The sequence below is a fragment of the Chrysemys picta genome, chromosome 1 (assembly GCF_011386835.1).
Source record: "Chrysemys picta bellii isolate R12L10 chromosome 1, ASM1138683v2, whole genome shotgun sequence".
Classification (NCBI taxonomy): domain Eukaryota; kingdom Metazoa; phylum Chordata; order Testudines; family Emydidae; genus Chrysemys; species Chrysemys picta.
Window position 1 is genome coordinate 94,656,700 of NC_088791.1, and position 27,383 is coordinate 94,684,082.

At 46.4% G+C, this 27,383-nt stretch overlaps 1 protein-coding gene across 3 annotated transcripts in view; it reads left to right on the forward strand.

Annotated features, from left to right (window-relative positions):
* Positions 1 to 212: 212 nt before the first annotated feature.
* TMEM184B (transmembrane protein 184B) overlaps positions 213 to 27,383 on the forward strand; it is a 42,273-nt gene continuing 15,102 nt past the window's right edge. Inside the window, exons 1-4 of one of the 3 annotated variants that reach the window (XM_042843548.2) lie at positions 213 to 457; positions 3,796 to 3,919; positions 18,277 to 18,545; positions 25,557 to 25,722. In XM_042843548.2, the coding sequence (XP_042699482.1) occupies positions 18,345 to 18,545; positions 25,557 to 25,722 (367 nt within the window). In that variant the 5' untranslated portion in view covers positions 213 to 457; positions 3,796 to 3,919; positions 18,277 to 18,344. The remainder of the gene's footprint in view (positions 458 to 3,795; positions 3,920 to 18,276; positions 18,546 to 25,556; positions 25,723 to 27,383) is intronic. The other 2 variants (XM_005302493.5, XM_005302494.5) reach the window with 2 other exon arrangements.

Genomic DNA, 27,383 nt, shown 5'->3' on the forward strand with positions numbered 1-27,383 from the left:
GGGGTCTTTTTCTTATATAGGCTCCTATTACCCTGCACCCCCATCCCGATGGGTGTTGCAGCGGGATAGTGCAGGGGAAGGGGGCGCTGCCCCTTTAAGAGCCCCTGGGTGGGGATGTGGGGAAGAGAGCGAGGGAAAGAGGCGCTGCCCCTTTAAGAGCGCGCTGGTTATGTCATCCTTTCGCTCCTCCTCCCGGGCTGGGCGGGACCTCGCGCTCTCTCTGCGCTTGCGCCGCGTTGCCTCCCCGAGAGACCCGGCTCCCACCTTCCCCGGATCGCGGCGCAGACACAGACACAGGCACCGGGCAGCGCCAGGAGCGGCCGGGCAGCCGGGGACCCACCAGGGGCGCGCGGCCGCGTCATGGGCTCGTGAGGGCCCCTCCCCTCCCCTGAGCGAGCGGGACAGAGCGGCCCCGGGGGGAGAGGCGGCTCCGGGGAGAGCCCGGCCCCGCCGCACGGTGAGACTGGGCGCTGCAGGCGGGACGCGACGCGGGCAGGCACAGAGCGGTGGCGCTGGCTGGTATGGCACGGTGGCACTGGCTGGCACAGAGCGGTGGCGCTGGCTGGTATGGCACGGTGGTGCTGGCTGGCACAGAGTGGTGGTGCTGGCTGGCACAGAGCGGTGGTGCTGGCTGGTATGGCACGGTGGTGCTGGCTGGCACAGAGCGGTGGTGCTGGCTGGTATGGCACGGTGGCGCTGGCTGGCACAGAGCGGTGGCGCTGGCTGGTATGGCACGGTGGCACTGGCTGGCACAGAGCGGTGGTGCTGGCTGGTATGGCACGGTGGCACTGGCTGGCACAGAGCGGTGGTGCTGGCTGGCACAGAGCGGTGGTGCTGGCTGGTATGGCACGGTGGCGCTGGCTGGCACAGAGTGGTGGCGCTGGCTGGCACAGAGTGGTGGTGCTGGCTGGTATGGCACGGTGGCGCTGGCCGGCACAGAGCAGTGGCGGTGGTTGGCATTGAGCGGCCTGGTGCTGAGTGGTACTGGTTGGCACAATATGGCACTGGATAGCACGGTGCTGGGCGCTATGCTGCGGCGTGGTACTGGGCACTATAGTATAATACTGATTGATGTGGTGCTGGGCTCTGCGGCATGGTACTTATTAGCACAGTGTAGAGTGGTGTTGCGTGGCACAATATGGTGCTGGCTAGTAAGCTGCTGGGGAGTACAGTGTGGTACTGATTGGCACAGTGCAGTGGTGCTGGGTGGCATAGCATGGTGTGGTCTGTATAGTACTGATTGGCATGGTCCTGGGTGGCATGATGTGATGCTGGATAGTATGGTGCAGGATGGCATGGTACAGAACGGTACATGTGAAGTGGTGCTGTGTGGTATGATGTGATGCTGGATACTAAGGTGCTAGGCGGTGTGGTGTGGTGCTGGGGGGTACAGTGTGGTACTGATTGGTATGGTGCAGGGTACTGAGTTGCAAAATGTGATGCTGGATACTAGGGATGCTGGCTGGCACAGTGTGTGTGTGGTACTGGGTTGGCCCTGAGTGGTAGTGATTGGCTCGTGGGGTGACCCGTGGCATGGTGCAGGGTGACACTGAATTACATAGCATGGTGCTGTGTGGCACAGCTTGGTTCTGAACTGCACTGAGTGGTATATAGAGGTACGGAGCAGTGTGACATGACAATGCTGAGTGGTCTGTGGAAAACCATGTAAACTGTATTATTAGTCAGGTATATGTTTGTCTGAGTTGTAGATTTAGGTGTGTATTTCGAACAATAAGGGGGCTGTGTATGTGCAGCGTGTGTTTATGTAGCTTATGTAATGCACACTATACAGTGTGAGATGTGCTTGTGGCATATGGGGGTGATATACAATGTGACAAACACCGAAGAATGTGTTGTATGTGTGCTGTCTGATCTATAGCATGCAGCAAGAGAAACAGTAGTATGGACCTATGGTAATGGTACTCCTGTTGCCTGTTTAAATTAACCAATCTAGTGGAGCACTACTATGTTCTTAGACTTTGGTTTCTATGTAAGATGAAATTCAGTGCTGGCAGATGCAAGGTGATGTACTTGGGAAGGAATAATTTGAAAAACTCATGGGTTAACTGTAACTCGGGAAAAGGAGCTGAGCATTGTGGACAGCTCCATAAAAACTTCTAGTATGCATGAAGCAAAACTGGGTGGGAAGAAGGGGAGCTGGGATAACTAAGGAAAACATTTGAAAATGTAGTGCTGGTATAAATCCATATACGTGATCATATGGAATACTAACAAAAGGACACAGTAAAAATAGAGGGGACTCAGAGAGGAGCAATGAAAATGATGTGTGTGGAGCTGGCTGGAAAAATCAAAACACTCTGTGGAGACTGTTCAGTTTCACCAAATTTTCTACCAGTCGGCCTGTCCAGCTACTCTGCAACCCGCCTAGGAGTGTGGGGAGCCTGTGCTTTCCAGGGTCTATTGGAGCTGCTGGAGCTGCCTGCCACGCAGATTGCTACAGGGCTGGAACTTCTTTCCCTTTTGCAGAGAATTTTGAATTTTTTGGTTCCTAATCAGAATGAAACCAAATTTCAAGATACCAGTCCTCTGTGAAATGGAATTACTTTTCTCCACCCAGTTCTACTTTGTTGGTTTAGTAAAGTACTTTTCTAGCTATGCTAGTCTTCAACCAATGGCCTTTTGAGTTCTGTGATTGGGGGGTCTTATTCTTCTTTCATTTCATGTCTTCATTTTAAATAGTTTATATTCACACTGATGGATATGAAGATGGGCCCCTTTCTTTACCTGCATGCTCCTCTTAGTAGAGGTGTCTGTTTCTATTCCCCGCAGTTCAAAGGAAGTCACAAAGCTCTTGCTAGTGACAGAAATGGCTGGTAGGATAAATGAATTTTATTTAGCATTTTTATTGCTATTTAGCACTAGCTTAGTTCAGGATCCCACAGTGCTAGGTGCTGCACAAACACATAGCAAGAGAGAGAGAGTCCCTGCCCAGAAGAGTATACAGTCTAAATACTCACTCTCACCAGTCTTGTTTATCCCCATTTTACAGATGGGGAACTAACGTACAGCAGGGTAAGGGCTTGTCTATCTGAACAGTTAGTGCATGGCAAGCTGGGGTGTAAATCTACCTCATGCTGGCCTGCCATGCACTGACTGACTGCATGAACCCTGCTGCTGAACTCTGAATGTTCTCTAGTGCGCTTTGATCTACTCCAGTTTCCATATGCAGCTTGTGAAAATATCTTTTGGCGGAGGCTTCCTGCCTGCACTCACCCACAATAGCAGCTCCTGTCCCTCAGGGCTGGATCCAACTCCCCGTTTCAACCCATTGGCTCTCGCTGCTCACAAGTTTTGAAAGAGCCTAACCAGGGCCGGCTTTGGGAAGTGCGGGGCCCGATTCGAACAGTTTCGACAGGGCCCCGACAGGGATGACTAAAAAAAAAAAAAAAACACGTAAAAAAACCACGTGGGGCTTATACTCACCGGGCCACGCTCCTAGTCTTTGGCGGCGGGTCCTTCACTCGCTCCGGGTCTTCAGCGGCACTGAAGGACCTGCCGCCAAAGACCCGGAGCGAGTGAAGGACCCGCTGCCAAAGACCTGGAGCGCCGCCAGGTGAGTAAAATTAAAAAGGTGCCTCTAGGCAGGGAAGGGATTCTCTGCCACTTGCCCCCCACTCTGGGCGGCCCTGCCACTGGGCGCGGGGCCCTCTTAAGCGCGGGGCCCGATTCGGGGGAATTGGTGGAATTGGCCTAAAGCCGGCCCTGAGCCTAACACAGTGTCACTTGACATACAATGGCTTACTGACAATAGGCCTTTTCCGGGTTTTTTTTAAGGAATCTGTTTCACTTAAAGTTAAGACATTTAACTGCTGAATGTGAAGCCGCTGGAATGAGAATCAGTACCTCCAAGTCAGAGGTCTTGATCCTCTCCCGGAAGAAAGTGGACTGTTCTTTCCAGGTGAGTGTTGAGCTGGTTCCCTTAGTGGAATAGTTCAAGTATCTAGGGGTCTTGTTCACGAGGAAGCGGGAGATTGACTGGCGGATTGGTGCGGGGGCAGCAATGATGCAGGCGCTGTACCAATCTGTGGTGGTGAAGTGGGAGCTCTCAGACGAAGCTCTGTGTTTACAGGCTGATCTATGTCCCCATCCTCGCCTGTGGTCATGAACTTTTGGTAATGACCAAAAGGATGAGATTGCAGGTACAAACGGTGGAAATGAGGTTTCTCCACAGGGTGGCTGGGCTTATTCTCCGAGACAGGGTGAGGGGCTCGGCTATTCGAGAGAGCCTGGAGTAGAGCCGGTACTCCTCCAGCTTGAGAGGAGCTAGCTGAAGTGGTTCTGGCACCTGATAAGGAGGCTTCCTTTGGAACTCTACCGGGCATGTCCCACTGGGAGAAGGCCCCGAGGCTGACCCAGGACACGCTGGAGGGGTTATATCTCCCGGCTGACCTGGGAACACTTGGGAATCCCCTAGGAGGAGCTGGAACCTGTTGCGGATGTAAGGGAGGTCTGTTCCTTCCTACTCTCCATGCTGTTGCTGTGACCCTCACCAGGAAAAGTGGTATAAAAAAGACCTTTAAAAAAGTGAAATATGAATGCTGCTTTTCCACTCCCGCCACCCTTCAGCTCTTTTCTGACTGTTCTATGAATGTTCCATATCACTGAGGAACCTGAGGCTATGAAGCACTACAACTACATATTTCTCTTGTCTGAGGCTTCAGGTTGGTCTGTGCAAGCATGGATTATATCACCTCACTGAGTAACTGTACTTTGCTGCTATGCTATAGAATGGGGTGGCCAAACTTACTGAGCCTTTGAGCTGCATACAACAGTCTTCAGAAGTTCGAAACCCGAGGTGCATCTGCTGAGGCTCGGAGCTTCAGCCCCGTGGGAGGCGCCTGATGGGACTCAGGGCTTCAGCCCTGCTCCTGCTGAAGCCCCAAGCCCTGTGGGGCAGAAGCCCTGAGACCCCCCCCCCTCCCTGGTGGGCAGAGGCCCCTATCCCAGCATCCTGCTGCAAAGCAGAGGTCCCAAGCTCCCCCTCCTCCATCTGGTAGGTGGAGAATGTGGGGGACATGGGGAGCTCCGTGAGCTGCATTTTAACAGTAAAAGAGTCGCATGTGTCTTGGGAGCCACAGTTTGGCCACCCCTGCTATAGAAGCTTCCTTGTGCATATGAACACCACTGACTACTCTTGTAATGAAGCTTCTGTGTGTAATTGTACATGGAGGTTTAGAAACTAAAGCCTCTTTGCCTTTTGAGGGCTATAGTGACTGCACTCTGATATCAGCCTCTTGAAGGTCTGGGTGTTCTAGGGAGCAGTGTTCGGCTGTCTTGTCCACTCATCAGTTTTACCTTTTCTGTTGACTTTAGGTGCTACATCTCATCTCTTTCTTCTCTCATGACCCCTGTGCTGGAAGAGCAGCTTCCTGCCAAAGCACTTGGGACTTGGTTAAAGTAATCTGAAACTGATTATAGTCATAACATAGTTTAAACAAAATATTTAGCTAAAATAGCCTTTAAAACATAACAGCAGTTGTGACTAAAAACCATCACTTAGTAAAGCTTTTCCAGTTATAGTCTAAAAATGGGGAGGGAGAGATTGAGGCCCATATCTAGATGCTGCATGTTCCACCCCCTGAAGGTCATTGCAGCATGAACTCAGTCAGTTTAAGCAATGATAGTGGGACTTCTGAAAAGTGAGCAGTGTTTCAGAACACCCACCAGTATCAGTTGGGATGAGGTTCATGGAGAAGATCTTGTTTGGTCTCTCTCGATGTAAAAACCAACAGGGTGTTTTTGTTTGCTCTTTGTTATAGTGCAAGTGAAGTGGCTGAGTAGGCAACGGAGCAACCTGTATCCAGGGATGATGCATTGTGCGGACAAGTCCCTGAGAACCTCACTGCAGCTGGGCATGACAATGCCTTTATAACCCCTGAGGGGCATAATTTACAGTAAACTTGAAAGGGGGAATAACTAACACATTCTGCCTGCAGCATCAAATGTTCTTTAAGCCACACAATGGGTGGTGCTGGATTTTTATTCTCCCTTCCTCTCCCCATCCTCCCACTCAAGGTTGTCACTGAGCAGTGACAGCAGCAATATGTGAGGGATCAGGAGTGTGGTATGTAAGACATGGAAGGTAGTTGTCCCACTCTGCTTGGCACTGGTGAGGCCTCAGTGGAGTACTGTGTCCAGTTCTGAACGCCACACTTTAGGAAAGATGTGAGCAAATTGCAGAGAATTCAGAGGAGAGCAACAAAAATAATAAAAGGTTTAGAAAACCTGATCTATGAAGAAAGGTTAGAAAAACTGGACACATTCAGTCTTGAAAAGAAGGCTGAGGGAGGGGGGGAACCTGATAAGTCTTCAAATATGTTAAAAGCTGTTATAAAAAGGACAGGATAAGTTGTTCTTCATATCCACAGAAGGTATTACTAGAAACAGTTGGCTTAATATTCATCAGAGTGGATAAAAATCAATCTTTTTATTTAAATCAGATTTTTTTATTGTTTAAATTATAATTTTTTCTGTTTTAAAAGTAGACCTGTTTAAAATGAATAAAAATGAGGAGGGAGGGAATGAGATCTTAGTTTTAAAAGTTTGCAGGATAGCCTAAGTAATTTAGGAGACTGTCTCATTTTCAAGAGACATAGGCAAGTAGAAACTTAAACTCCAGTCAGTTTCTATGAAAATTCTTCCATGATGACCTGGAATAATCAGTTTAATTCACAGACTACAGTTAATCCCTCTGTTCCTTTAATAAATCATTTATTGGTAAATGTGGAACATGTTTTGATAAGAGAAGTGTATGTATCTAAAACATTTAAGGTTGTTTCATTTAATAAAAATAAACAAATTAAATACTGTAACATATAATATTTAATTAAATTCCAGTTACCTTCCTAATGCAGCTTGACACAAATCATGAGCAAAAGTTATCTAGTAAATAAGCAATGTATCATTCACTATTTTCTAACATACTAAAATGTACCATTAATAAGAATTTGAAAATATTAAAACTACACATTTATTTAAGCAATTATATATAGTTAACCCTTCGAGATAGCAAACAGATCTACAAAATCTAGTTAAAAGGCTCTATTTAGTGTAAATCAAATGTTTTAATGGTTATATCAACCAATGAAATGCACCTTTCTTAGAAAATGAGTACAAATGGAAAAGTTTATTAAAATTTATTTTAACTTGAGGCTTGCCTCTTGGTGATTTAAATCAGTCCACCCTGGCAATAAGGGAGAGGTAGGTTAAATATTAAGAAAAACTTTCCAACTATAAGGATAGGGAAGTACTCGAAGAGGTTACCAAGGAAGGTTGTGGAATCTTCGTCACTGGAGGTTTTTAAGAACAGGTTAGACAAACACCTGTAAGGGATGGTCTAGGTTTACTTGGTCCTGCCTCAGCATGTGGGGGTGAGACGGGGGAAGGTGGAATAGATGACCTCTCAGGGTCCCTTTCTATGATCAGCCAGTAGGAACTGCTGTATAATAGAGGGTGACCAAGAGCAGGGAGTGATGGGGTCATTGTCTCGCCTTCCTGATTCCAAGCTAGAGACTCGCCTCCTCCTGGGGATGTTGTGGTTATAGCATCCCCACCTGGATTTGGTGGCAAAGGGCAGTCTCCACAGTTTAGAAATGAATGAATAATTACAGTGTGTTGTCTAGAGTTGCAGTAAAGCCTTAAGAAGGAGAAGGGGCTGACCAACATCCTAAGGACTGATGCCCCCCACGCCACTTGTGGGGTTTTAAAAACATGAAATTAGCACTATTGGAAGCTGCTGAGTTGATTGCTCAAGAGTCGACAGTAGCAGTTGTCTGTTTATCCACAGCACGGGCAGCAGTAATGTAAGCTGCGCCCATGTTGCCCCCAGCCAGTGTACCTCAAGTGGCTCTGGATGAACCATCTCCTATGACAGATGAGGCAGGTGTTTCTGACTCCGTGGCTCATCCAGTCCTTGTTGACTCTATATACCTTTGTCAACAAGGGTATTAGTTAATGCTAATTGTGAGAGTTGTTTAGACTTGTGGCCACCTGCCCTGCTACATTCGCTCAGACTATAAATGGCAATAACTTTATATGGAATTTTAGGCCGAAATTTTCAAATGTGACTACCTAAAGTTAGTCACTTAAATTCCTGTTTAGGTGCATACATCAAAGAGAGTCTGATCAGGCACCCATGTTTGAAAATGTTGGATTTATATTTTTTTTAAATGTCTCCCACTCTTCCCCCCCCCCCCCTTTCCCAGTATATAGTTTCTGAGGCTAGCAAATGGATTATTATTGCTTAAGTCTGGCATAGTGGGGGATGCAGAATTGCTTTGAAATATATCACCATATCTATTGGTGACTGTCATCTTGAAAAACAATATCTTTGACTTTTTCACAGATCTGCAACCTCTCTAGTCTGCCGTGCTGTGGCTGGCAGGAAAGATTAAATTGCTTCTAGCCACTCAGACAGTGCAAGTTGCCCTGGGAAGGAGGGGTTGGGCCTAGGACTTTTTGTTGAATGTTTGGCTGAGATTGGCCCACTGGTGCTGTCTTTTTCTGTTATCCTTGTTGAGATATGAGAATAGTTTCTGCCTTCAAGAGTTGCTTTCTGTTTTTGAACGTCTAAACTTAAGTATTTAAAGGATGACATCCTACAGTGATGGGTCACTGGCTTATCTTTTAACTAGCTAAAGTGTGACACAGACACATCTAGCCTTGTTCATCTCTAAGGGGAAAGAACTCCCCGTCCAAGAGCCCAGGGAGTCCTGATTTTGCTATTAGAAACTAACATCTATTATAATACAGCTTGATCTTTTTCATTGTTCTTGATCAAGTGAGGGAGAGACGGAGGAGGGGGGGAACAGGACTGAAGAAATTGATGGAGCCCAGTGTTCCCGGGAATTACCAAGGGCATGTACTCTGAGCCCTATTGTCCTAAAGTCCTCAAGAACAACCACCTCAAATGCTGTATTAAAAATAACAAGAACAAGATAATTTTATGATCAGTAATAACGTTTGCAGCTGTGTGGGCTAAGAAAAGGGCATTTGAATTTATTTGTAGGGATGTTTATAGCACATATCACTGTAGTATCTGAGCACCTTTGCATCAGGGAATCTCATGCCACAGAAGTCAGACGGGGTGTTCCTGCCCCTGCTCTCCTCCATGTACATCGCTACACAGTTGACTAGGTGCATAATGAGGTGTCTAGCTTGTTCTGAGGCATCGGAAGCTGTTTGATAAAATGATGGCTGGATCTCCTACAGCAGATCCAGTGTGGCAATTGGAGTAAACGCCTGCTCCAGTATGAAAAAGTTACTGCCTTGTGCAACTTGATGTGTGGCTGCCACTAGTTGCATGCTACTGAACGTTTTCACTTTTGCTAGCGTACTGGCTTGTTTAAATGCTGTTGACCGTTTTATTCAGCCCTCTGCACAGTCCCTTCTTCTTGCTTCTCAGAAATGAATGGGAGCAATGTGGAAGGGGATATGATGCAGGTGAAAGGGAATCTGGATTAAGTTCCTGTCACATCTCTTGTTTGTGAGAATTTGGAAAATTGAACAGAAACCTCCTGTCTTGTTTTGTAAATATTCATTTCAAACACCACCCTCTTGAATTCAGTCTTCCCACTTGCTATCATGGAACCTCTACTTTGTTGTCTCCTTGTGGGGGGGAGGACAGGACTGGAGTGCATATGTGGGTTGGGTCTGGGAGGATATCCCCACCATACAAATGTGGTTTTTATCCCGTTTGAAAAGAGGGACTGGAAGGCTGTGGGGCTATCCCCTCCTCCTCCTCTTCCTCTCTTGTTTCCTGTCTCCTTCCAAAAAAGGGATTGGTTGTGGGATGCTGACCTATTATAATGTGGGTCAGTCCACTTTATATAAAAAAAAAAAAAAGGCAGGGAGAGAGACAACAGAAATTAATAGAGCAGAAAAAACTCTGTGGGAGGATGAGAGTGTGGCTTCGGGTAAAAGGGATTTCTTGTCGATCCTGAGTTTCTGAGGTGGGGGTAGTGGGAGCTCTTTTTCAGCATGACTTTGTGTATTTGATTAGTAAGAAGTGGGGGGAGATTAATAGCAGAAAGGGTAATTGGGGTACAACCAATAGGATGGGCAAAGAGGAGAGGACTTTGGTGTGTTAGGTGGAGGGAGGGAGCAATTGCTTGTTCTGAGTTTGATTAATTGAAATCAGGAAAGAAATTGTCACTCTGTGGAAGATTAAGTTGTTTGTGTACAATGAACTCTGTTTATGTGCATAGTCATGGGATCATCCTCTGAATATGCACTTAGTGGGAATAATGCCACTACCTGAAGTCTGGCATTTAGAGAACTGAATGGTTGTATGTTCTCTCTGCTAAGGTTAATGTTTTGCTCATTTGTCTCACCCTTACAGGAAAAAATGGTCATGTTCCAACCATGTTTTTTCTGTCTTTTTTGTTTTACTACATGTACTGATAGCTGTTTAGAAAGGAAATGATGAATGGACAGAATCTCATGCGAATTCAGACTGTTCAGTCCTCCAGAGGGATAACAATGTAAAAAGCCACATTTGGACAGCTATTTGTTATGCAATTAGGAACCACAGAATTCTAATATGTTTATGCAAGTTATATATTTAAGTACATCTGCTTGGATGGAGTTCAATGTGTCTGTTCGGACACTTGTGAATTACGAAGTATGTGAAATAGATGATGTGGTATGACTCTTTTATTGGCCTGAGGTTAGGATGGCTTTATTTCTTGTGAATCAGTGAATGAGTTACATGGATCATCCCAATCAAAGTTTTGTACCATGCGATCAAGTAGTCTGCATAGACCATATATTTAACGGACACTGTTTTAGAGAGTTTTAAATAATATTATTGAGACTGTCTTGTATCTCACCACTTGTAAAGCCAGGTGCCTTTGTTGTGAGTCCAATTGTACAGGACTCAGAGGGAGAAAAATTAAAACTAGTACCGTAATAAGTTTAAAACTCTCTTGATTTCTTCTGCTACCTATTTGTCTGACTCTGGGCTTGTCTACATGGGACATCTGGTCAGCCTAGGTCTATTACAGGAGTGGGAGGGCGCAGTTCTGTGGCCTGCAACGTGCAGGAGGTCAGACTAGATCAGGGGTTCTCAAACTGGGGGTTGCGAGGTTATTACATGGGGGGGGGTCATGAGCTGTCAACCTCCACCCCAAACCCCGCTTTGCCTCCAGGATTTATAATGGTGGTAAATATATAAAAAAGTGTGTTTAATTTATAAATGGGGGTCGCACTCAAAGGCTTGCTGTGTGAAAGGGGTCACCAGTAAAAAAGTTTGAGAACCACTGGACTAGATGATCATGATGGTCCCTTCTGACCTTGAAGTCTGAGGGTGAATCTATAATGCACTAGCTTGCCTTGCAGTAAACGTCCCATATTGACACTGCTACAGCACTGTGAAAGTCCCGGATGTTACTGCGTGGCAAGCAGGTATATTCACACCTTGATTAGCAACACAGGAACTTGCCATGTAAACAAGGCCTCCGCCTATGAAATGTACACACAGCTAGTTTGTATTAAAACATCCTCTTGTTGATACATTGTCCTCCCTCGTTCTGGTCTGCTCATTTGTCTGATCCACTGATTTATGTCTTGTCTTTTTAAAGTGTAAGCTGTTTGGTGCCAAAGGCTGCCATTTACTATGTATTTGTACAATACGTAGCACAATGAGGCCCTGATACCCGTGGGCAACTCTAGGCACTACTATAATGAAAATAAAAATTATTTTAGGTAACTTTTAGAAGTTTTTTATATATATATATATATATAAATCTTTTTAAAGTCCAAATTCAGAGGATCATCCAGAGGTAAAAGTGGGTTTGTGTGACCCACTGGCAGGGTAGATTTAAAAAAAATTTTTTTTTTAATTTTGTGTGTTCTTTTTCTTTTTTAAAATAAACCTGTTTAAAATTAAATCTGAATTTAATATAAAATACATTAAGGCTAAACTTAATCTCTTAAAAAATGCTGAATCCATAAGCCTTCATCACAAACTGAGTTAAAGGCTGTTTTTCTGTATAAAGAAAGAATCGGGGGAGGGATGCAACTAACTTTTGAGGTCAAGCTTTATACATTTGGCACAGTAGGTCAAGCTATGTATTAAGGGTTCATTTTGTTTAATAAAAATAAATTTTGTATGCTGTTGTGTGTTTACATTCTAGCTACCATCCTAATGTAGCTTGACACAGATCACGAGCAAAAATGATCTAGTAAATAAGCAATGCATCATTCACCATTTTCTAACATACTAAAATGTGCAATTAATAAGAATCTGAAAATATTAAGCTAGATAATTGCTCAAATGTGTATAGTTAATGTATCCTCCTAGGTAGCAGAAAGGTGTACCATCTCTTGGGTAAAAGCTGTATTTAACTGTAAATCAACATGCTTTAACAGTTATCAACTAATAAAAATGCACCTTTTAAAGTAACTAAGTACAAATGGCAAAGTTTATTAAAATTGATGATTTAAGTCAAGGCTTTCCACTTGGTAATTTTTAAATCAGTGATTTAAATCACCCTGATGTAAATCAATTCACCCTGCCCATTGGGAAGCTGTAAAGCGCCCTTTTCCAGTGATCAAAAGCTCTGTTTTAGGCTAATTGCAAGAATTCAGACCTTAGACTGGTTGCTGGTGGTGGACTGAGTATTGTCTCTCCTGGGCCTCTGACCAGGGTAATTTTAGGGAGAAATCCCACTAGCAGGGGAAGGAGAGAAGGAAGGAAATATTTTTTGTGGCTGGTTAATTTAAACAAAAATTATATATGATGGTGGTTTGAAGCTGCTTAGAAGTTTGGAATGCAGTGGAGATGGATTAGTGGGCAGAGGACAGGTGAGACAAGTGCATGAGAGGTTCTGTTTGTCCCATGGACATCACCATGTGTGCTTGTGTGTGTATATGCAGACATGCCCAAATTTATAATATGGGCAAAATTGAAGTGTGGAATTTGACCCACAAGGAATCCCATATGAGGTTTCCAGGATAATAATATTGATGAGGTGGGAGTATCTTGTTAGATCAAGTTTCACTTGCCGGAAGGAGGCTTAGCTGGTACGATTCCCTTCTCAGGCTAGCTTTGAGTATCGCTCCTTGCTCCCTCAGCTCTTTGAGGGGAAATGCTTTAACCTCAGCGGAGACGATCTATTTTAAAAACACAGATTGCATTTGCAGATAGCAAAGAGCCACATATAATTCCCTGTTCCCTTTTTCCTAATTACTTCAGGGGCAAAGCTAGCTCTCCATGGTGATCAGAATCCAGCTACTCTTGGTACAAACTGAGTCCAGTTCAGAGCAGGGCAAATGGGACATAGATATGAGGACAGAGTTAAGTTCTGCAGGACCCTGTGCATGCCTGGTTGGTTTGAGGAAGTCTGCTGGGTAACGTGTGTCTGAGCTCAGATTCCCCTTTCCTGTTGCATTTGTTTTGCTAGGCTGCTGCGCCAGAAGTGTGCTGTGTGTAATGAATGCAGTGTGATACACATAGATACCCTTTTTAGTTAACTGTTTTGAATTCTAAATTTGCTTTTGGTGAAAGATGCTGGTTTGATGGTGTTGGAGTGAAGGCCCCCCTGTTTCCAGAAGTGGTACGGGACGGACAGTAGCAAAGTGTACATGTTCCTAAGCCCTGACATGTTATCGTGCTGTAAAATCCTAGTGTAGTCGGGGACAGGTAGTTTTACCTCAGTGTAGTTAGTCAAAGTCAACCCTTGAGCAACAAAAATGATAAAAGGTTTAAAAAAAAAAAACAGACCTAGTTTAAAAAAAACAAAACTGGGCATGTGTAGTCTTGAAAAAGACGACTTGGGGGGCGGGAGGGGAGACCTGATGAGTCTTCAACTGTGTTAAGGGATATTATAAATACCATGGGGATCAATTGTTCTCTCTGTCTACTGAAGGCAGAATTAATGGGCTTCATCTGCAGCAAGAAAGCTTTAGGTTAGATATTAGGAAAAACTTTTATTATAAAGGCAGATAAGCTCTGGAACAGGCTTCCAAGGGAGGTTGTGGAATTGCCATCACTGGAGGTTTTTAAGAACAGGTTGGACAAACACCTGACAGGGATGGTCTAGGTTTACTTGGTTCTACCTGAGCACAGGGGGTGGAATTTGATCACCTCTTAAGATCCCTTCTATTTACACACACACACACACACACACACACACACACACACACACGATTTACCTTGGTTAGCTGCATGAAGGTAAAACTACACTGCATTGTTTCCAGTGGGATTTTACAGTGACAGAGTGATGAAAACCCACTTTTTTTTTTCTGTAGTGAAGGCATAGCCAGATATTCCCAAACTGACTTCATGTAGATGTTGGATGATGATTTCAGCCACTACCAATATGGTTTGTATCTAAACCAGTGCCTGAGAAGTGAAATGGTTCCTATCCCATTGTAAAGAATAACTTAGTGGGCAGAGAGCAATGGTGTCCAGGAGAGAACATCCTACTCCTTCCCCTCCCCCATCTCCCTTCCGCTGCTTTTGATATCCCCTGGATACAGTTATGTGGCAGAGAGTCTCAGAGCAGTTGTCTGAAGAATCCTGTATGAGGGTTAGGAATTATAGATTACGGTACATCCCTTTCATACTGAGGCCTACACACCCACCTAGATGAATTCTTGTTAAAGCAATGGGATTTTCCATTCACCAGGAAATGTACATGGTTTTTCTATAGTGTACTTCACACATTGTATTGCAAAGACTCTTTCCAGGGAGAGTGTAGTTGTGAATTGAAAATGGAGACGGTTTTAAGGTGAGATTTAAAGAGAGGAAGTAACCTGGAGGCAGGAAATAGGGGAGAATTCCTGATAGGTGGACCAGAATATGTGAGAGCAAATCTGCCCCCCTTTACCCCAGAGTGAGGGAGAGTTACAGAAGGATGGGCAGAGAAGAGAAGGCAAGACTGGAGCAGAAGACTGAACAGACTTAGGGAATAGTTCCAAAGTTAAGATTGCCCCCTTGTGTGTGTATATATTACAATTAAGGCTTGAATTACATGATCACCTCCTACTTCTCAAATAACACAATATAATAAACAATTCTTGCTACAAACAAAGATGTACATGTCAGACTGATAGTGGTTTTCTCATTCTTTTCTATTCATGCTAATGTCATTGTAACAAAGAGATGGGCAAACTACAGCCCGCGGGACCGTCCTGCCTGGCCCGGGAGGCTCACCCCCAGCCCCTCCCCTGCTGTCCTCCTTCCTCCCCCCCCCCCCCCCAACCGACCCGGTCTCTGTGCTGCGCGCTGGTAGCGGCAGCATGGTCCGGCGCCAGCGCTCCAGGCAGCGTGGTAAGGGGGCAGGGAGCGGGGGGGGTTGTCTAGAGGGCAGGGGAGTTTGGGGTGGTGGTCGGGGCAGGGGTCCGGGGGGGGGGGGCAGTCAGGAAAGCAGGGGGCAGGATGGGAACAGTCGGGCAGGGGTTCCAGGGGCAGTCGGGACAGGGAGAAGGGGTGGTTGGATGGGGCAGGGATCCTGGCGGGGCTGTCAGGAATGAGAGGAGGGGTTGGATGGGGTGGCGGTGGTACGGGGGCAGTCAGGCGACAGGGAGTGGGGGGCGGGGGTTGGATGGGGCAGGAGTCCCCGGGGGGCAGATAGGAGGTGGGGGCTGGGCCACGACCCCCTCCCCTAACCAGCCCTCCATACAACCCGATGCGGCCCTCAGGCCAAAAAGTTTGCCCGTCCCTGCTCTATACCTTTAATCCTGTCTAATTTAGTAAACTTCTTCCCTCTAAATTATGTATTCTATTAATTTTGCAAGATCCATATGCTATGTTTTCTTCTCAACCAGCAGCACAACCTTCCTTTGGTGCATTTCAGTAGAGAGAAAGTTAATTGTGAAGCTACCTTACCTGCAAATTTTGGTGACCTATATGTGCTATCAACACTGCACTATTTCTTAATCTGTAGTCAGTTCTCAAATTTACTGCACACTTTTCATATAAATGACTTTCCTGGACTCTGGTATGCAGTAGAACACACTACTCCAAAATGTTACATGTGTTGGGTTGTAGGAAAAAAATGAATATTACAAAATACCATTTGAAAAATGGTAACTAATCCTATAATTAGACTGTGCAGTAATGTATAATCACAAGGGGGCAGTATTAAGATTGCACATACAGCTTCAACTTGAGCATTTTCCTGACCTTTTGAGTGCTTAACTATACAACCTTTATATTCTGTTATAATAGGAAATTGGGGGGGGGGGGCTTACTAGGCCTTTGAAATTCTGCTGGCTTGCAAAAAATTGTAAGATGTGTGTTGCAGATCACAGAATTTATACAGTTTGGTTAGATAATAGAAACCCCTGCCCCCATTCCTGCATGCCTCGCAAGGTCCACAATAGAGAGCCAGTCCCATGTCCTTTAGGAGTGCTGTAGTTTGGAAAGGTGCTTAGCATCTTCCTCATCTGCAGAGGCCCAGAGGTGCATTGGAGAAAGGATCCCTACTTTACAACTAATGAAGTCCAGAGACCCTCCCTTGACACTTGCATGGCTTACAAGATCTGCAGGGGTGGCAGTGGTTCTTATTGTGGTCCTAGTTTTTTGCAATTGTCCTTTTACACTAGGTGAATGGCTGAACTTCCACACTGTGGCTAACACGAGCTCAGCTGGGTCAGCATTAGCAGTGCTGGAATCCCTAGAATGGATGTGGTTAAGGCTGCCAATGTGGTTTTTAGCACCATTTTGGTTAAACTTGATCCTTGCAGGGGACGTGGGAATTTAAAAAAAAAAAAAGGGGGGGGGGGCATGCACGTAATTAAAACCCTATCTGTACTAAGATTCCCAGTGGTGCTAGTAGTGGTGCAGCTGCAGTGTTAGTTAGGGTGGTAAAAATTTCTTAGCATAGACTGCGCTGGTATGCAGGAGCCCTCTTTTGACCCCTTCGCCTCTTACAAGATCGGTGGAAGTACTTCTCATGAGCCCCCTCAGTCCCTACAGCTTTGCTGTATCATGGCTGACAGGACTGTTCATGGAGTTAACCGTGGATGCAGCTGCCATGAACCCTTTTTAGATAGACACCTTATGAGCTTTGTAGAAATATCTATTGCTTGTCTTAATATGGGCTTGTCAAAGGCTTAGAACACTGTCAAATCAAAACCAGTTTCCTCCAGAATCAGCAAAGGTCCTGCTGCTTAATGAGGACAGCTTCCATCCAAGTTTGTGTTCAAACCTTCAGCCATTTTTTCCTGCAGGGTTGTTTGAATAAAAAGTCACAAGGATTTTTTTTTTTTAATATAATGGGAAAAGTGTGTTCTCATGCGCAAAAATAGCTGAACTGTTTTCCCTCATACTTTTTTTTTATTATTATTAAAATCACCCTTGGGTAGAGACCAAGCATAGAAAATTTCAGTCTGAAAGGGGAATGTTTCAGAAAAAGTGCAGCAACTGGAAGAAGGAAAAAAAATTCCAAGCCTTCTGCAGATCCATGTACTATGTTTTCTTCTCAGTGTTCAGTGCATTTCATTAGAGAGATTAATAAATTAAAGTTCCTTCAAATTTTGGTTACCTATATTCATGCATAAACTAGGTAAAAGGAACCCCCAGCTATTTCCCCCAATTTACCTTTTGTTTTCCTTCTCTTTGCAAAGTGAGAAGAAAGCAGGTAGAATTATTTCCATAGGTAACATCAGGAACATTATTGGTCACACATGCAAGCCTCTGATTTGGAAGCAGCATGGCCTTAGCAATGTGACTCTAGGAGTATGTGTATTTGGCATGTGTACATGCACTCCAAGTGGTGTTGGTAATTAATAAAGGACACTTGCCTTTGGAATTGGTGCTGAACAACACCTCTGCATTACCAGGTGTTGGGCTGCTTGTGGTGCTGTTTCAGATGAGATGTAAAGCTAAGGCTCTGGCCATTCAGTGTAAAAGGACTCAGACACATCTCTTAAGGGTTGGGATGTTTACTGGGCTGTCTTGGCCACATTCCAGTCTGGGCAATTTAAATTCTGCCTACCTGAATTATTCTGTAGTGCCAGAGGGATACAGTATTCTTCACTTCCTGCCTAAACTGTTTTGTAGGAGGAGGGTGGTGTTGGTGTTTGTGCTGTTAAATAGCTGCTGGGTTTCATCCTAGAGCTGGCTGTGAGTGATCCTTATATGTCCTTACCTAACCATCTCACAGGGTGCTATGAATGCTTAACTGAGTTCTGTTTGGACAGCATTCTAAGATCCCATGTGAAAAACATGGTATAAATGCAGAATGTTCTTACCTTTGCGTCCATTCGGTTGAGATTAATCTCTGCCTTTTTGTTTATCCCTTTTAGGTTTGACAGGGCTCAGCTTGGAGGCAGCTCTGTATTAACCCCGGTGGAACTGCTTCCCAAAAGGCAAAATGATAGTGGTGACTGGAGTCATGTCAGAGCCCGAGCTGGGTTCCCCTGCCACCACCCCAGTTGCAGCCCCAAACTTCTCCTGGATGTCTGAGGACGGCAGCCCCACTGCTATGGAGCAGCCAATATTCCTAATGACCACTGCTGCTCAGGCCATCTCAGGTTTTTTTGTGTGGACAGCTTTGCTCATCACCTGCCATCAGGTAAGAATCTCCGCGTTTGATCCCTGTAACTCTGTCTGCCCCCCCAAACTGGGTGAATACACATGGTGTGAGGGGTGTCTCTGCCAGCTGTGGGGGTTTTAGAATCATTCCTGCTGTTATCACTAGCTCAGTTTATGACTCTCACCCCTCCACTTTGAGGAGTCACTGTGAGCTAATCTTGCATCTTGGCAATTAATTATCTAGGCTAGCAAATTATTCACCACCTATAACTCAGTAAAGGTAACTGTGCTCAGTATTGCACAAAACTGTACCAAGGGAATGTTTGAGGGGGGTTCTTTTGCTTCAGGTGGATCCAGGGGGTTGGTAGAAGGGCAATGAGAGTTGTGGAGATGTCTACTCCACGTTGCTTAATGATCAGCTCTGTTCCCTGAGAGCTAATACATAGGGAGGAAGCAGCAAGAGAAACAGAACTCCACCTCCCTGGAGAGGAGCAGTGTTTGTGTGTGTCTGGGGAAGAGAAACATGCGAGTCTGAGACTTGGTGCAGATGAGGGGGGATTTGATAGCAGCCTTCAACTACCTGAAGGGGGGTTCCAAAGAGGATGGAGCTCGGCTGTTCTCAGTGGTGGCAGACGACAGAACAAGGAGCAATGGTCTCAAGTTGCAGTGGGGGAGGTCCAGGTTGGATATCAGGAAAAACTATTTCACTAGGAGGGTGGTGAAACACTGGAATGTGTTACCTAGGGAGGTGGTGGAGTCTCCTTCCTTGGAGGTTTTTAAGGCCCGGCTTGACAAAGCCCTGGCTGGGATGATTTAGCTGGGAATTGGTCCTGCTTTGAGCAGGGGGTTGGACTAGATGACCTCTTGAGGTCCCTTCCAACTCTGATATTCTATGATTCTATGGCACCATTCTGTACCTAAGAATGCAGTGGCCAGGTACCTGCCTATACAATGTCTCATCTTTGCCTTTGTCTTCAGGCTTGTAATAATCAAACTTTTGCCTAGCAAGGAGCCCCAGATCACAGGCAGGTGAGGAAAGGGAGGGCATTGTAAATAATGTAGAGGATCAAACACCTTTCTGCCTGGCTCTCAGTAGCGGAGGCACAAGGGGATAGCCATACCAGGTAAGGCCATTAGCCCATTCAGTCTGGTATCCTGCTTTTAGCAGCAGCTAATACCGGTTGTCACAGTTACTGGGCTAGCTGCAAATCTGTCCCCTTTCTGGTCTGAGTGCACTTCTTCAGGTCTTAGACCTCATGCCTTATTTCTCCTGGGGAGGAATTCTGCAGCTTTCCTACTTAGGCCAGTTCTCCCTACCATTATTGCCTAGCAGGTCTCATGGAGTTCTGGCACCTGCAGTTCTCCATTTGGGGAGTCTGTGACCAGTCAGCATCTTAAAGCAAAGGTACTGTTTATTTAAAAAAAAAAAAAAAAATTAGAGAACAAGGATTTAAACACTAACAGTCTACATGCATCTCTTACCTACTGGCCTGCCACCCCCTGAGGGCCATCCAGGCAGACCTAACTTCTTCAGACCCCTACAGCAGTTTGTCAGGAGTCTTAGTCTGTTTCCCCTGAAACTCCTCCCCTTTAGAGAGTGTTCCTTTTTAAACCTGCCAGAGTCCTGTCAATCTTCAGTGTTCTGCAGGCCTTTTCCTCTCCTGGTTCAGGCCAGTTTTGTACTGGAGAAGCAGCCAAAAATCTTCAAAGCAAGTAGTCCTGGCATTGTCCCTTAACACCTCAAGTGTTTGCAGAGAGGTGGCTTATCCCAAGCTGCTGTTTTCCTTCCTGCCTGTTTTTATGACCGCCTCTATTGTGTTAAACCAATATACTCATACAGAAAACACCCCACTTACCAGACCACCATATGGTCTTTATAAGTTATTACAGAGCTGCTCCCGATCCATCACACCTGTTCTGTTCTTTCAGAGGAATGTGAACACCCACTTCCCCTTCAATAATACAGTTGGCCTGTTGAGTAGTGCTAGAAGTGGAGGTGGGGGCATGTGATGGGGGCTCTACTCACCACTTGATAGTGCCACCTCCTGGCATCTCTGGAGATTAGCTCAGTCACGCCCTTCCAGCAATTACACCCCATCCGTTTCTCCTCTGTAGCTCCTCTCTTGCTCCCAGGAGTCACAGCTGTCCTCTTCCCGACTCAGTCCTCCAGTCAGGTCACTATTGTGGTTTCCCCTCCACAGGGGAAGTGTATCAAGGTTCGTCTTCTGCTTCACTGTCTCACAGTGCCACTACTGCAATGGCTGGCAGGGAACCCCAGCCCAGCCTCTGCTCCAGGTTCCTGCCCAGGGACCCTCTACCCAGCAGCCAAGATCCATTCCCTGAGCCACTTCCATACCTCTTTGCCCTCCCCACTCCTCTGGGTTTGCTGGTCTCTTCACTTCCTCCTCCCAAGGAGTAACTGTGGGCAACTCATCTCTGCAGCTACTCAAACACATCTCCCAGGGAATGAATGCAGCCATCTCTCTGCTGCCTCTTTTGTCTCCATTTTCCTGTCTTTTGTAGGAACCCTGCCTGTCTCTCACAGGTGAGCTTCTCTCTAATTAGCTGCCTCCAGCCTAAAGCTCCCCCCTCCTTTGCTGCCTGATTAGCTGATTGGGCTCATCTGGTCCAATTTGGCTCTTGCAGGGCCAGTGTGGGGTGCACATCCCATCACAGGGCAGGATATGTAGGTGATGAGATTGTGCCATGATTTATGAGGCTTAATTACCCTCTATTCTTAGCTGGCCATTTTGTAGTTATGTCAGCTGTTAGTTCATTAAATGATCAGCCGTTTATTGTTTTAAATCATCCAGCCAGCAGTGCCTGCCTTGACAACCTTCCGTGCCAGTGAATTCCACTAGCTGAATTCTGCTACGGAAAGGAGTAGCAGGAAATGTTTGTTTTGCTTTTTCTCCTTTTCTTTCTGGGGCAACGCCTGGCCAACTTATCTCATCCAGTATTCTCTGGGTTCCAGCACAAGTCCAATCCAACATCCTCTTTTCTAATGTAGTCGTCATGTGGAGTGTAACACAGTGGGAAATTCAGAGTAGCAGCCGTGTTAGTCTGTATCCGCAAAAAGAAGAACAGGAGTACTTGTGGCACCTTAGAGACTAACAAATTTATTAGAGCATAAGCTTTCGTGGACTACAGCCCACTTCTTAAGCTTATGCTCTAATAAATTTGTTAGTCTCTAAGGTGCCACAAGTACTCCTGTTCTTCTTTTTACAGTGGGAAATACATGCCCTGAAATGTGTCAACCTGTGTTCCTTACCTCTGTGTTGTTGGATTCCAGAGAGCTGAGTAGGAGTTGGAAAATGACAGTGTATTGCAGAGGCAAATAGTCTAGGGAGGTTTGAAAAGAGATTAGTCACTGATGAATAAGAGTAACACCTGTAGTGCCACTAGCTTAGGTAACAATAAGTGCTATCATCCTCCTGCTTCAGGGTGCACATTGATCACCTGCTGGAAGTAGGGAAAAATTCTTCCCCCGGTACAGCATTGCACAGCTAGGGTTTTCTGCTGTTCTGTACTGCAGCGGTTCTCAAATTTTAGCAACTCAAGGAACCCCATTTTGATTTTAAAAATTTTGGGGACCCCCTCCAGCCCCACCTCCCCTCTCAGCCCTGGCCATGCCCCCTTCCCTGAGGCCCCACCCCTTCTTTGGGGTCCCGCCCCCGCTCATTCCATCCCCCCTCCTTCCATCGCTCACTTGCTCTCCTCTACCGTCACTCACTTTCACCATACTGGGGCAGGGGGTTGGGGTACAGGAGGGGGTGCAGCTCTGGGAGGGAGTTTGGGTGCAGGAGGGGGTTCAGGGTGCAGGCTCTGGGAGGGAGTTTTGGTGTGGGAGGATGAGGGCTCTGGGAGGGAGTTGGGTGCAGGAGGGGGCTCAGGGTGCGGGCTCTGGGAGGGGGCCCGGGGTGCAGGCTCTGGGTGGAAGTTTGGGTGCGGGCTCTGGTCTGGGAAAGGGGGTTGGGGTGCAGGAGGGAGTGAGGGGTGTGAGGCAGCACTTACCTTGGGTGGCTCCTGAAAGCAACCAGCACATCTCTCTGGCAGCGGCTCCTAGGTGGGCGGGGGGCCAAGGGGTCTCCGCACACTGCCCCTGCCCGCAGGCACCGACCCCACCGCTCCCATTGGCCGCAGTTCCTGGCCAATGGGAACTGCAGAGTCGGCATTCCGGGCAGGGGCAGTGCGCAGAGACCCCTTGCCCTGGAGGGACATGCCGGCTGCTTCCAGGAGTATTGCGGAGCTGGGGCAGGTAGGGAACCTGCCTTAGCCCTGCTGCACTGCTGGACTTTTACCATGCAGGAGGTGCTGGGAGGGAGGGAGAGGAGTGGAGGGAGGGGAAGGACTTGATCAGTGAGGCCCGCGGACCCCCTGGGGTGCCGTCAGGGACACCAGTTTGAGAAACGCTGCTCCTCAGAATCCAGTGTTGCTAAATGTCAGAGGCAGGGGACTGGGTTAAATGTGTCATTGGTCTGTCATATGGCATTTCCTGCCTGACATGGTCTTGTGATCGTGCACACAGTGAAAGGCTCTAGTGACATCCCTGGGGGTGGGTAGGTATTATGTATTATTTGCATGATCATAGCGCCTAGGAGCCCAGCCCTGGACCAGAACCCCACTGTGCCAGGCACTGTGCAAACACAGCACAAAGAGATGGTCCCTGCCCCAAGGAGCTTACACTCTAAGTATAAGGTGCGAGACGGTAGTACAAGAAACAATGAGACAATGTTGGCCAGTATGACAGGCTGTGGTCTTAGCACACCAGCTGTCTCACCATCAAGTATTTTATAGGTATCGTAGCAGAGGAGAGTTTTGAGGAAGGATTTGAAGGTGGATAACAAGGTAGCTCGGGCAGCTTCTGCCAAGTGTGAGGTGCACAAAGGTGCTTGTTTCAGAATTTAACAAGTGGGGGATGGAGGCTGGCGACATGGGCTGACGGCAGGCGAGAGCTGACCTTTTAATACTGAATGAGAGATGATAGGTGGGGTCGGGATAGGTCATAAAGAGCCTCGAAAGTGAATACAAATAGCTTGTTTGATATGGTAGAAAAGAGGGAGCCAGTGGAGGGATTCAGAGAGAGAGGTAATGTGGTCCAAGTGACAGGCTAGGAAAATGATCTTTGCAGCAGCATTCTGAATGGATGAACAGGGGAAGATTGCATTTGTCAAGGCCAGAGAAAAGGATGTTGCAGTAATTAAGATGTGAGATTATGAGAACGTGGAGGAGTTGTAGCCATGTGGACAGATAAGAAAGGCCGTATCTGAGATGTTATGCAGAAAGAATCTGCATGATTTAGACCTAGCTTGGATGTGAGGATGTTGGTCTGAGAGAGGTCTGAGTCAAAGACGACAGACACCCAAGTTATGGGCCCAAGTGATGGACAGGATGGTAGTGGTGTCTGCAGTCGTCCAGAAAGGAGGTAGCAAGGAGGGATTGGGGGTGAAGATGAAGAACTCTCTTTTAGCCCTGTTGAGTTTGAACTGGCAGTTAGACTTCCATGAGGAGAGAAGCTGAGATAGGTCTGGAATAGAGAGGTAGATCTATGAATCATCTGTATGAAGGTGTTAGTTCAGTTTGAGTTTGCGGGTGAGATTGCTTATAGACAAGGTGTAAAGGGAGAAGATATGGGAACCAAGGACAGCGTCCTGTGGAATCCTCACAGAAAGCTGGAGGAGAAATTAGAGAGGTAGGAGGAGAACCAGGAGGGGGGCAAGGAAGGGACACAATTTCAAGAAGAGAGTGGTTGACTGTTGAAGGTGCCTGACAGGTTAAGGAGAATGAGGGTGCTGTACTGGTTTTGAGCTTTGGCTAGGAAGAGGTCTTTAAAGACTTTGGTGAAATCAGTTTCAGTTGAGTGCAAGGGGTGGGAGCCATGTTGGAGAGGGTGTGATATGGAATGGGAGGAGAGGAATTTGAAGGAGTGTAACTGGATTGTAAGAAGAAAAAATCACGCTAGTTTGTTGTGTGTGTTCTGGTTTTTGCCTCTGAAGAACATGTTCCCTGCTGGTTCAACCAAACTTGTGTCCGTTGACCATCAGGACATGCTGTCAGACCTTTTTCTTTATGCAGGCTTTTGCCTGGAGTCCTTTACTTGTCCTGGCCATTAAGGAAGGTTGATTGTATATTTCAAGTTGACAAATTCAGTGTTGCCATACTAGGTGTATATTTTTTTGGTAAAGGTGAACTTTGTTGTTAGAAGATGGATATTCTGGGGGAGAATTTTTTTTAAGGGTGTGACAGTTTAATTTTGAGATGATTAATGAACCCCCTGATTTTTGGAGGGAGTGGGTAGAATTATGACATCATAGTTGTCTTAGCCCATGTTCCTGGGTGACTAGAGAATTTGCAGTTCTATTGGTTATCAGGCTGCACAAGTTTTATGACTTTATTGCGCTGTAGAGAGTCCAATTTCAGAGCTGTGAATTGTACTGCTCTGGTAAGAGGGCAAGAGGCTGGCATTTTATGGCTTTATGTTAAAGCAATAGTATGACTCTCGCCAGCAGGCGGTGGGGTTTGGGGCTTCTCCATCTACTTAAAACCTATATGAAGGAATTTTCTGGGGTTCTTTCATGAAAAAGTCATGGGGAAGTGTATAAAACTGCTCAGAGGTAAAGAGGGCCTTAACCATGGTGACAGCCTGATGTGCTCAGTCCTATACGGCTGAGGAAAAGAGGAGGTTGCAGGGTTGGAAATCTTAAGTGCCTGAAAGGAGATAGTAGAGTCTTGGGATGGACTATCTGGGAATTAAATATGAACAAGAGAATGTGAGGCCACACTTGGTAATAATGAGCAAAAAATAATAAAAATGAATTTAATCCCATCTCATTAGAAACTGGACTGCAGCCCCCAATTCACCTCACACAGGCCACTGCGAGTGGCCATAAGAAAGTAACAGTTTTTTATCCCTGCCGTCTTAAGGCCGCGTTAGATCACCTGCTCCAGTGAGGAGTTCTGTGTTCCATTCTCAGTCCCCCATGGCCATCCAGTCCCACCCTTTCCTCTGTTTGATTGTCACTGATCCTGTTCTCCATCTTCCCCCATTCAGATCTACATGCATCTGCGCTGTTATAGCTGCCCCAATGAGCAGCGCTACATTGTCCGGATCCTCTTCATTGTGCCCATTTACGCCTTCGACTCATGGCTCAGCCTCCTTTTCTTCACCAATGACCAGTACTATGTTTACTTTGGCACTGTGCGGGACTGCTACGAAGGTAAGGCGGGGATGGCGGAGCATGGGGGCTTTCTGTTACAGGCTGGAGCGCAGGGACTGGTCCTGCATGTGGACAGGAAGCGTGGAGGGGGCGTACTTCTGTCATATGGCTATAATTTGTACTGATATCGAACTAGAACCATGGTTTGAAGCCTGGCTTAGTGACTGGGGAACAATGTCTTCTGTCCTCCTGGCTGCTGTAGGAGTGACAGGGTATATTGGGTTTCAGAGTAGCAGCCGTGTTAGTCTGTATCCGCAAAAAGAAGAACAGGAGGACTTGTGGCACCTTAATTGCCCTAGGATACGGTTTAGAAAGACACAAAGCTTCTGAAGAGATTTTCTCACATGGCAGACTTGTATTCATTCTTTCAGAGGAGGTGTAAAACGGAAGGTCTGAATGCCCATCGATGTTAAAGATCCCAAAGGTTTCCCCAACACCTGAGCAGACTTCAGGCTGGCCAATTGTATTCTGCCCCTCCTCACATGGCCCCTAAATCCCCATTGCAGTTTCTGTTGGCAATGTTACTCTCTTCCCATCCTGTAACTGTTTGCATCATTTCCCTGGCACAGAATGGCGGCTGCATTCCACTACAGTAGCCACTGTGGTTCAGTGGTGTGTGAGAGAGAGCTGTAATGTGCTTTGGGATCCTACGGGCAGAAAGGTGTGAGGATAAATATCTATTATTTATTGCACTTTTCTAATAATGACCCACCCGGCTAGGAAAGGAAAACTCACCCTTGAGGCATATGAGAAAGAAACAGTCAGTCAGTCTCTGAAATAAACACTTCTAAATCTACCCCCATTCAAAAAAGGAGCCTCTCTCCCCTAGCCCCACAACAGCATCCTGGGAGAGGCTGTACTCTGTGGCAGGATATCCTGTTGGACCACTATTATTGTGTGTCTGTCTGTCCTGACTAAACTGCACCTTGTTTGTAGGGTTTGTTGTTAGTGAGATCTGTGTTGCAGGGAGAGAGGCCCCTGGGTGTGTCAACAAGTTAATCTGCTCAAGGGACCAGTGACAATGCACTAGGATACAATAGCAGATGGCAAACTCATGCACACAATCCAGAGGACATTTTTTCTCTCCCTGTGTTTGTGTGTAAAGGCCTAGCAGGAAGCCTGCTACTCTGAGAAACTCCTCTCCTAGCAACGGCTATTATCCCCTCCGCCTTGCCTAGGGAGTTTGCAAACATCGCAACATCTGCTCAAGAGGTCAGCCTGCGTTCCAAAGTTCACCGGCTTGGCCCGCTTGTTGTGCTGTGTGGAGGTGCGTCCCCTGCCCCTGTGTATTCTCTGAACAGTTTCAAAACTATGCCCAGGAAAAGCAGGAGATTGGAGAGGGTGGGAGGAAGATCTTTCTCGCGTTCAGTGGAGATTTTTACTCTTGGGGAATAGCTCCACTTGAAAACAATGAAAATAGTAACGAATAAAAAAATCCATCACCAAACTTGGAATCTGTGTTGTACCAATCATGGGTGGTTCTCTGTGGTATGTGTCTTTTGGCGGGTGGAGTATACTTTTTTGGTCCTGCTCTTTTATCCTGCCTCCATACACATGAAACCCTGGGGCCTCAGTCTGTGACATAAGAGTTTGTGCTCTTTTGTGGTGATGTGATAAGTACTTTTGACGACAAAGACGAATATGGGCTAGGAGGGGAAGCG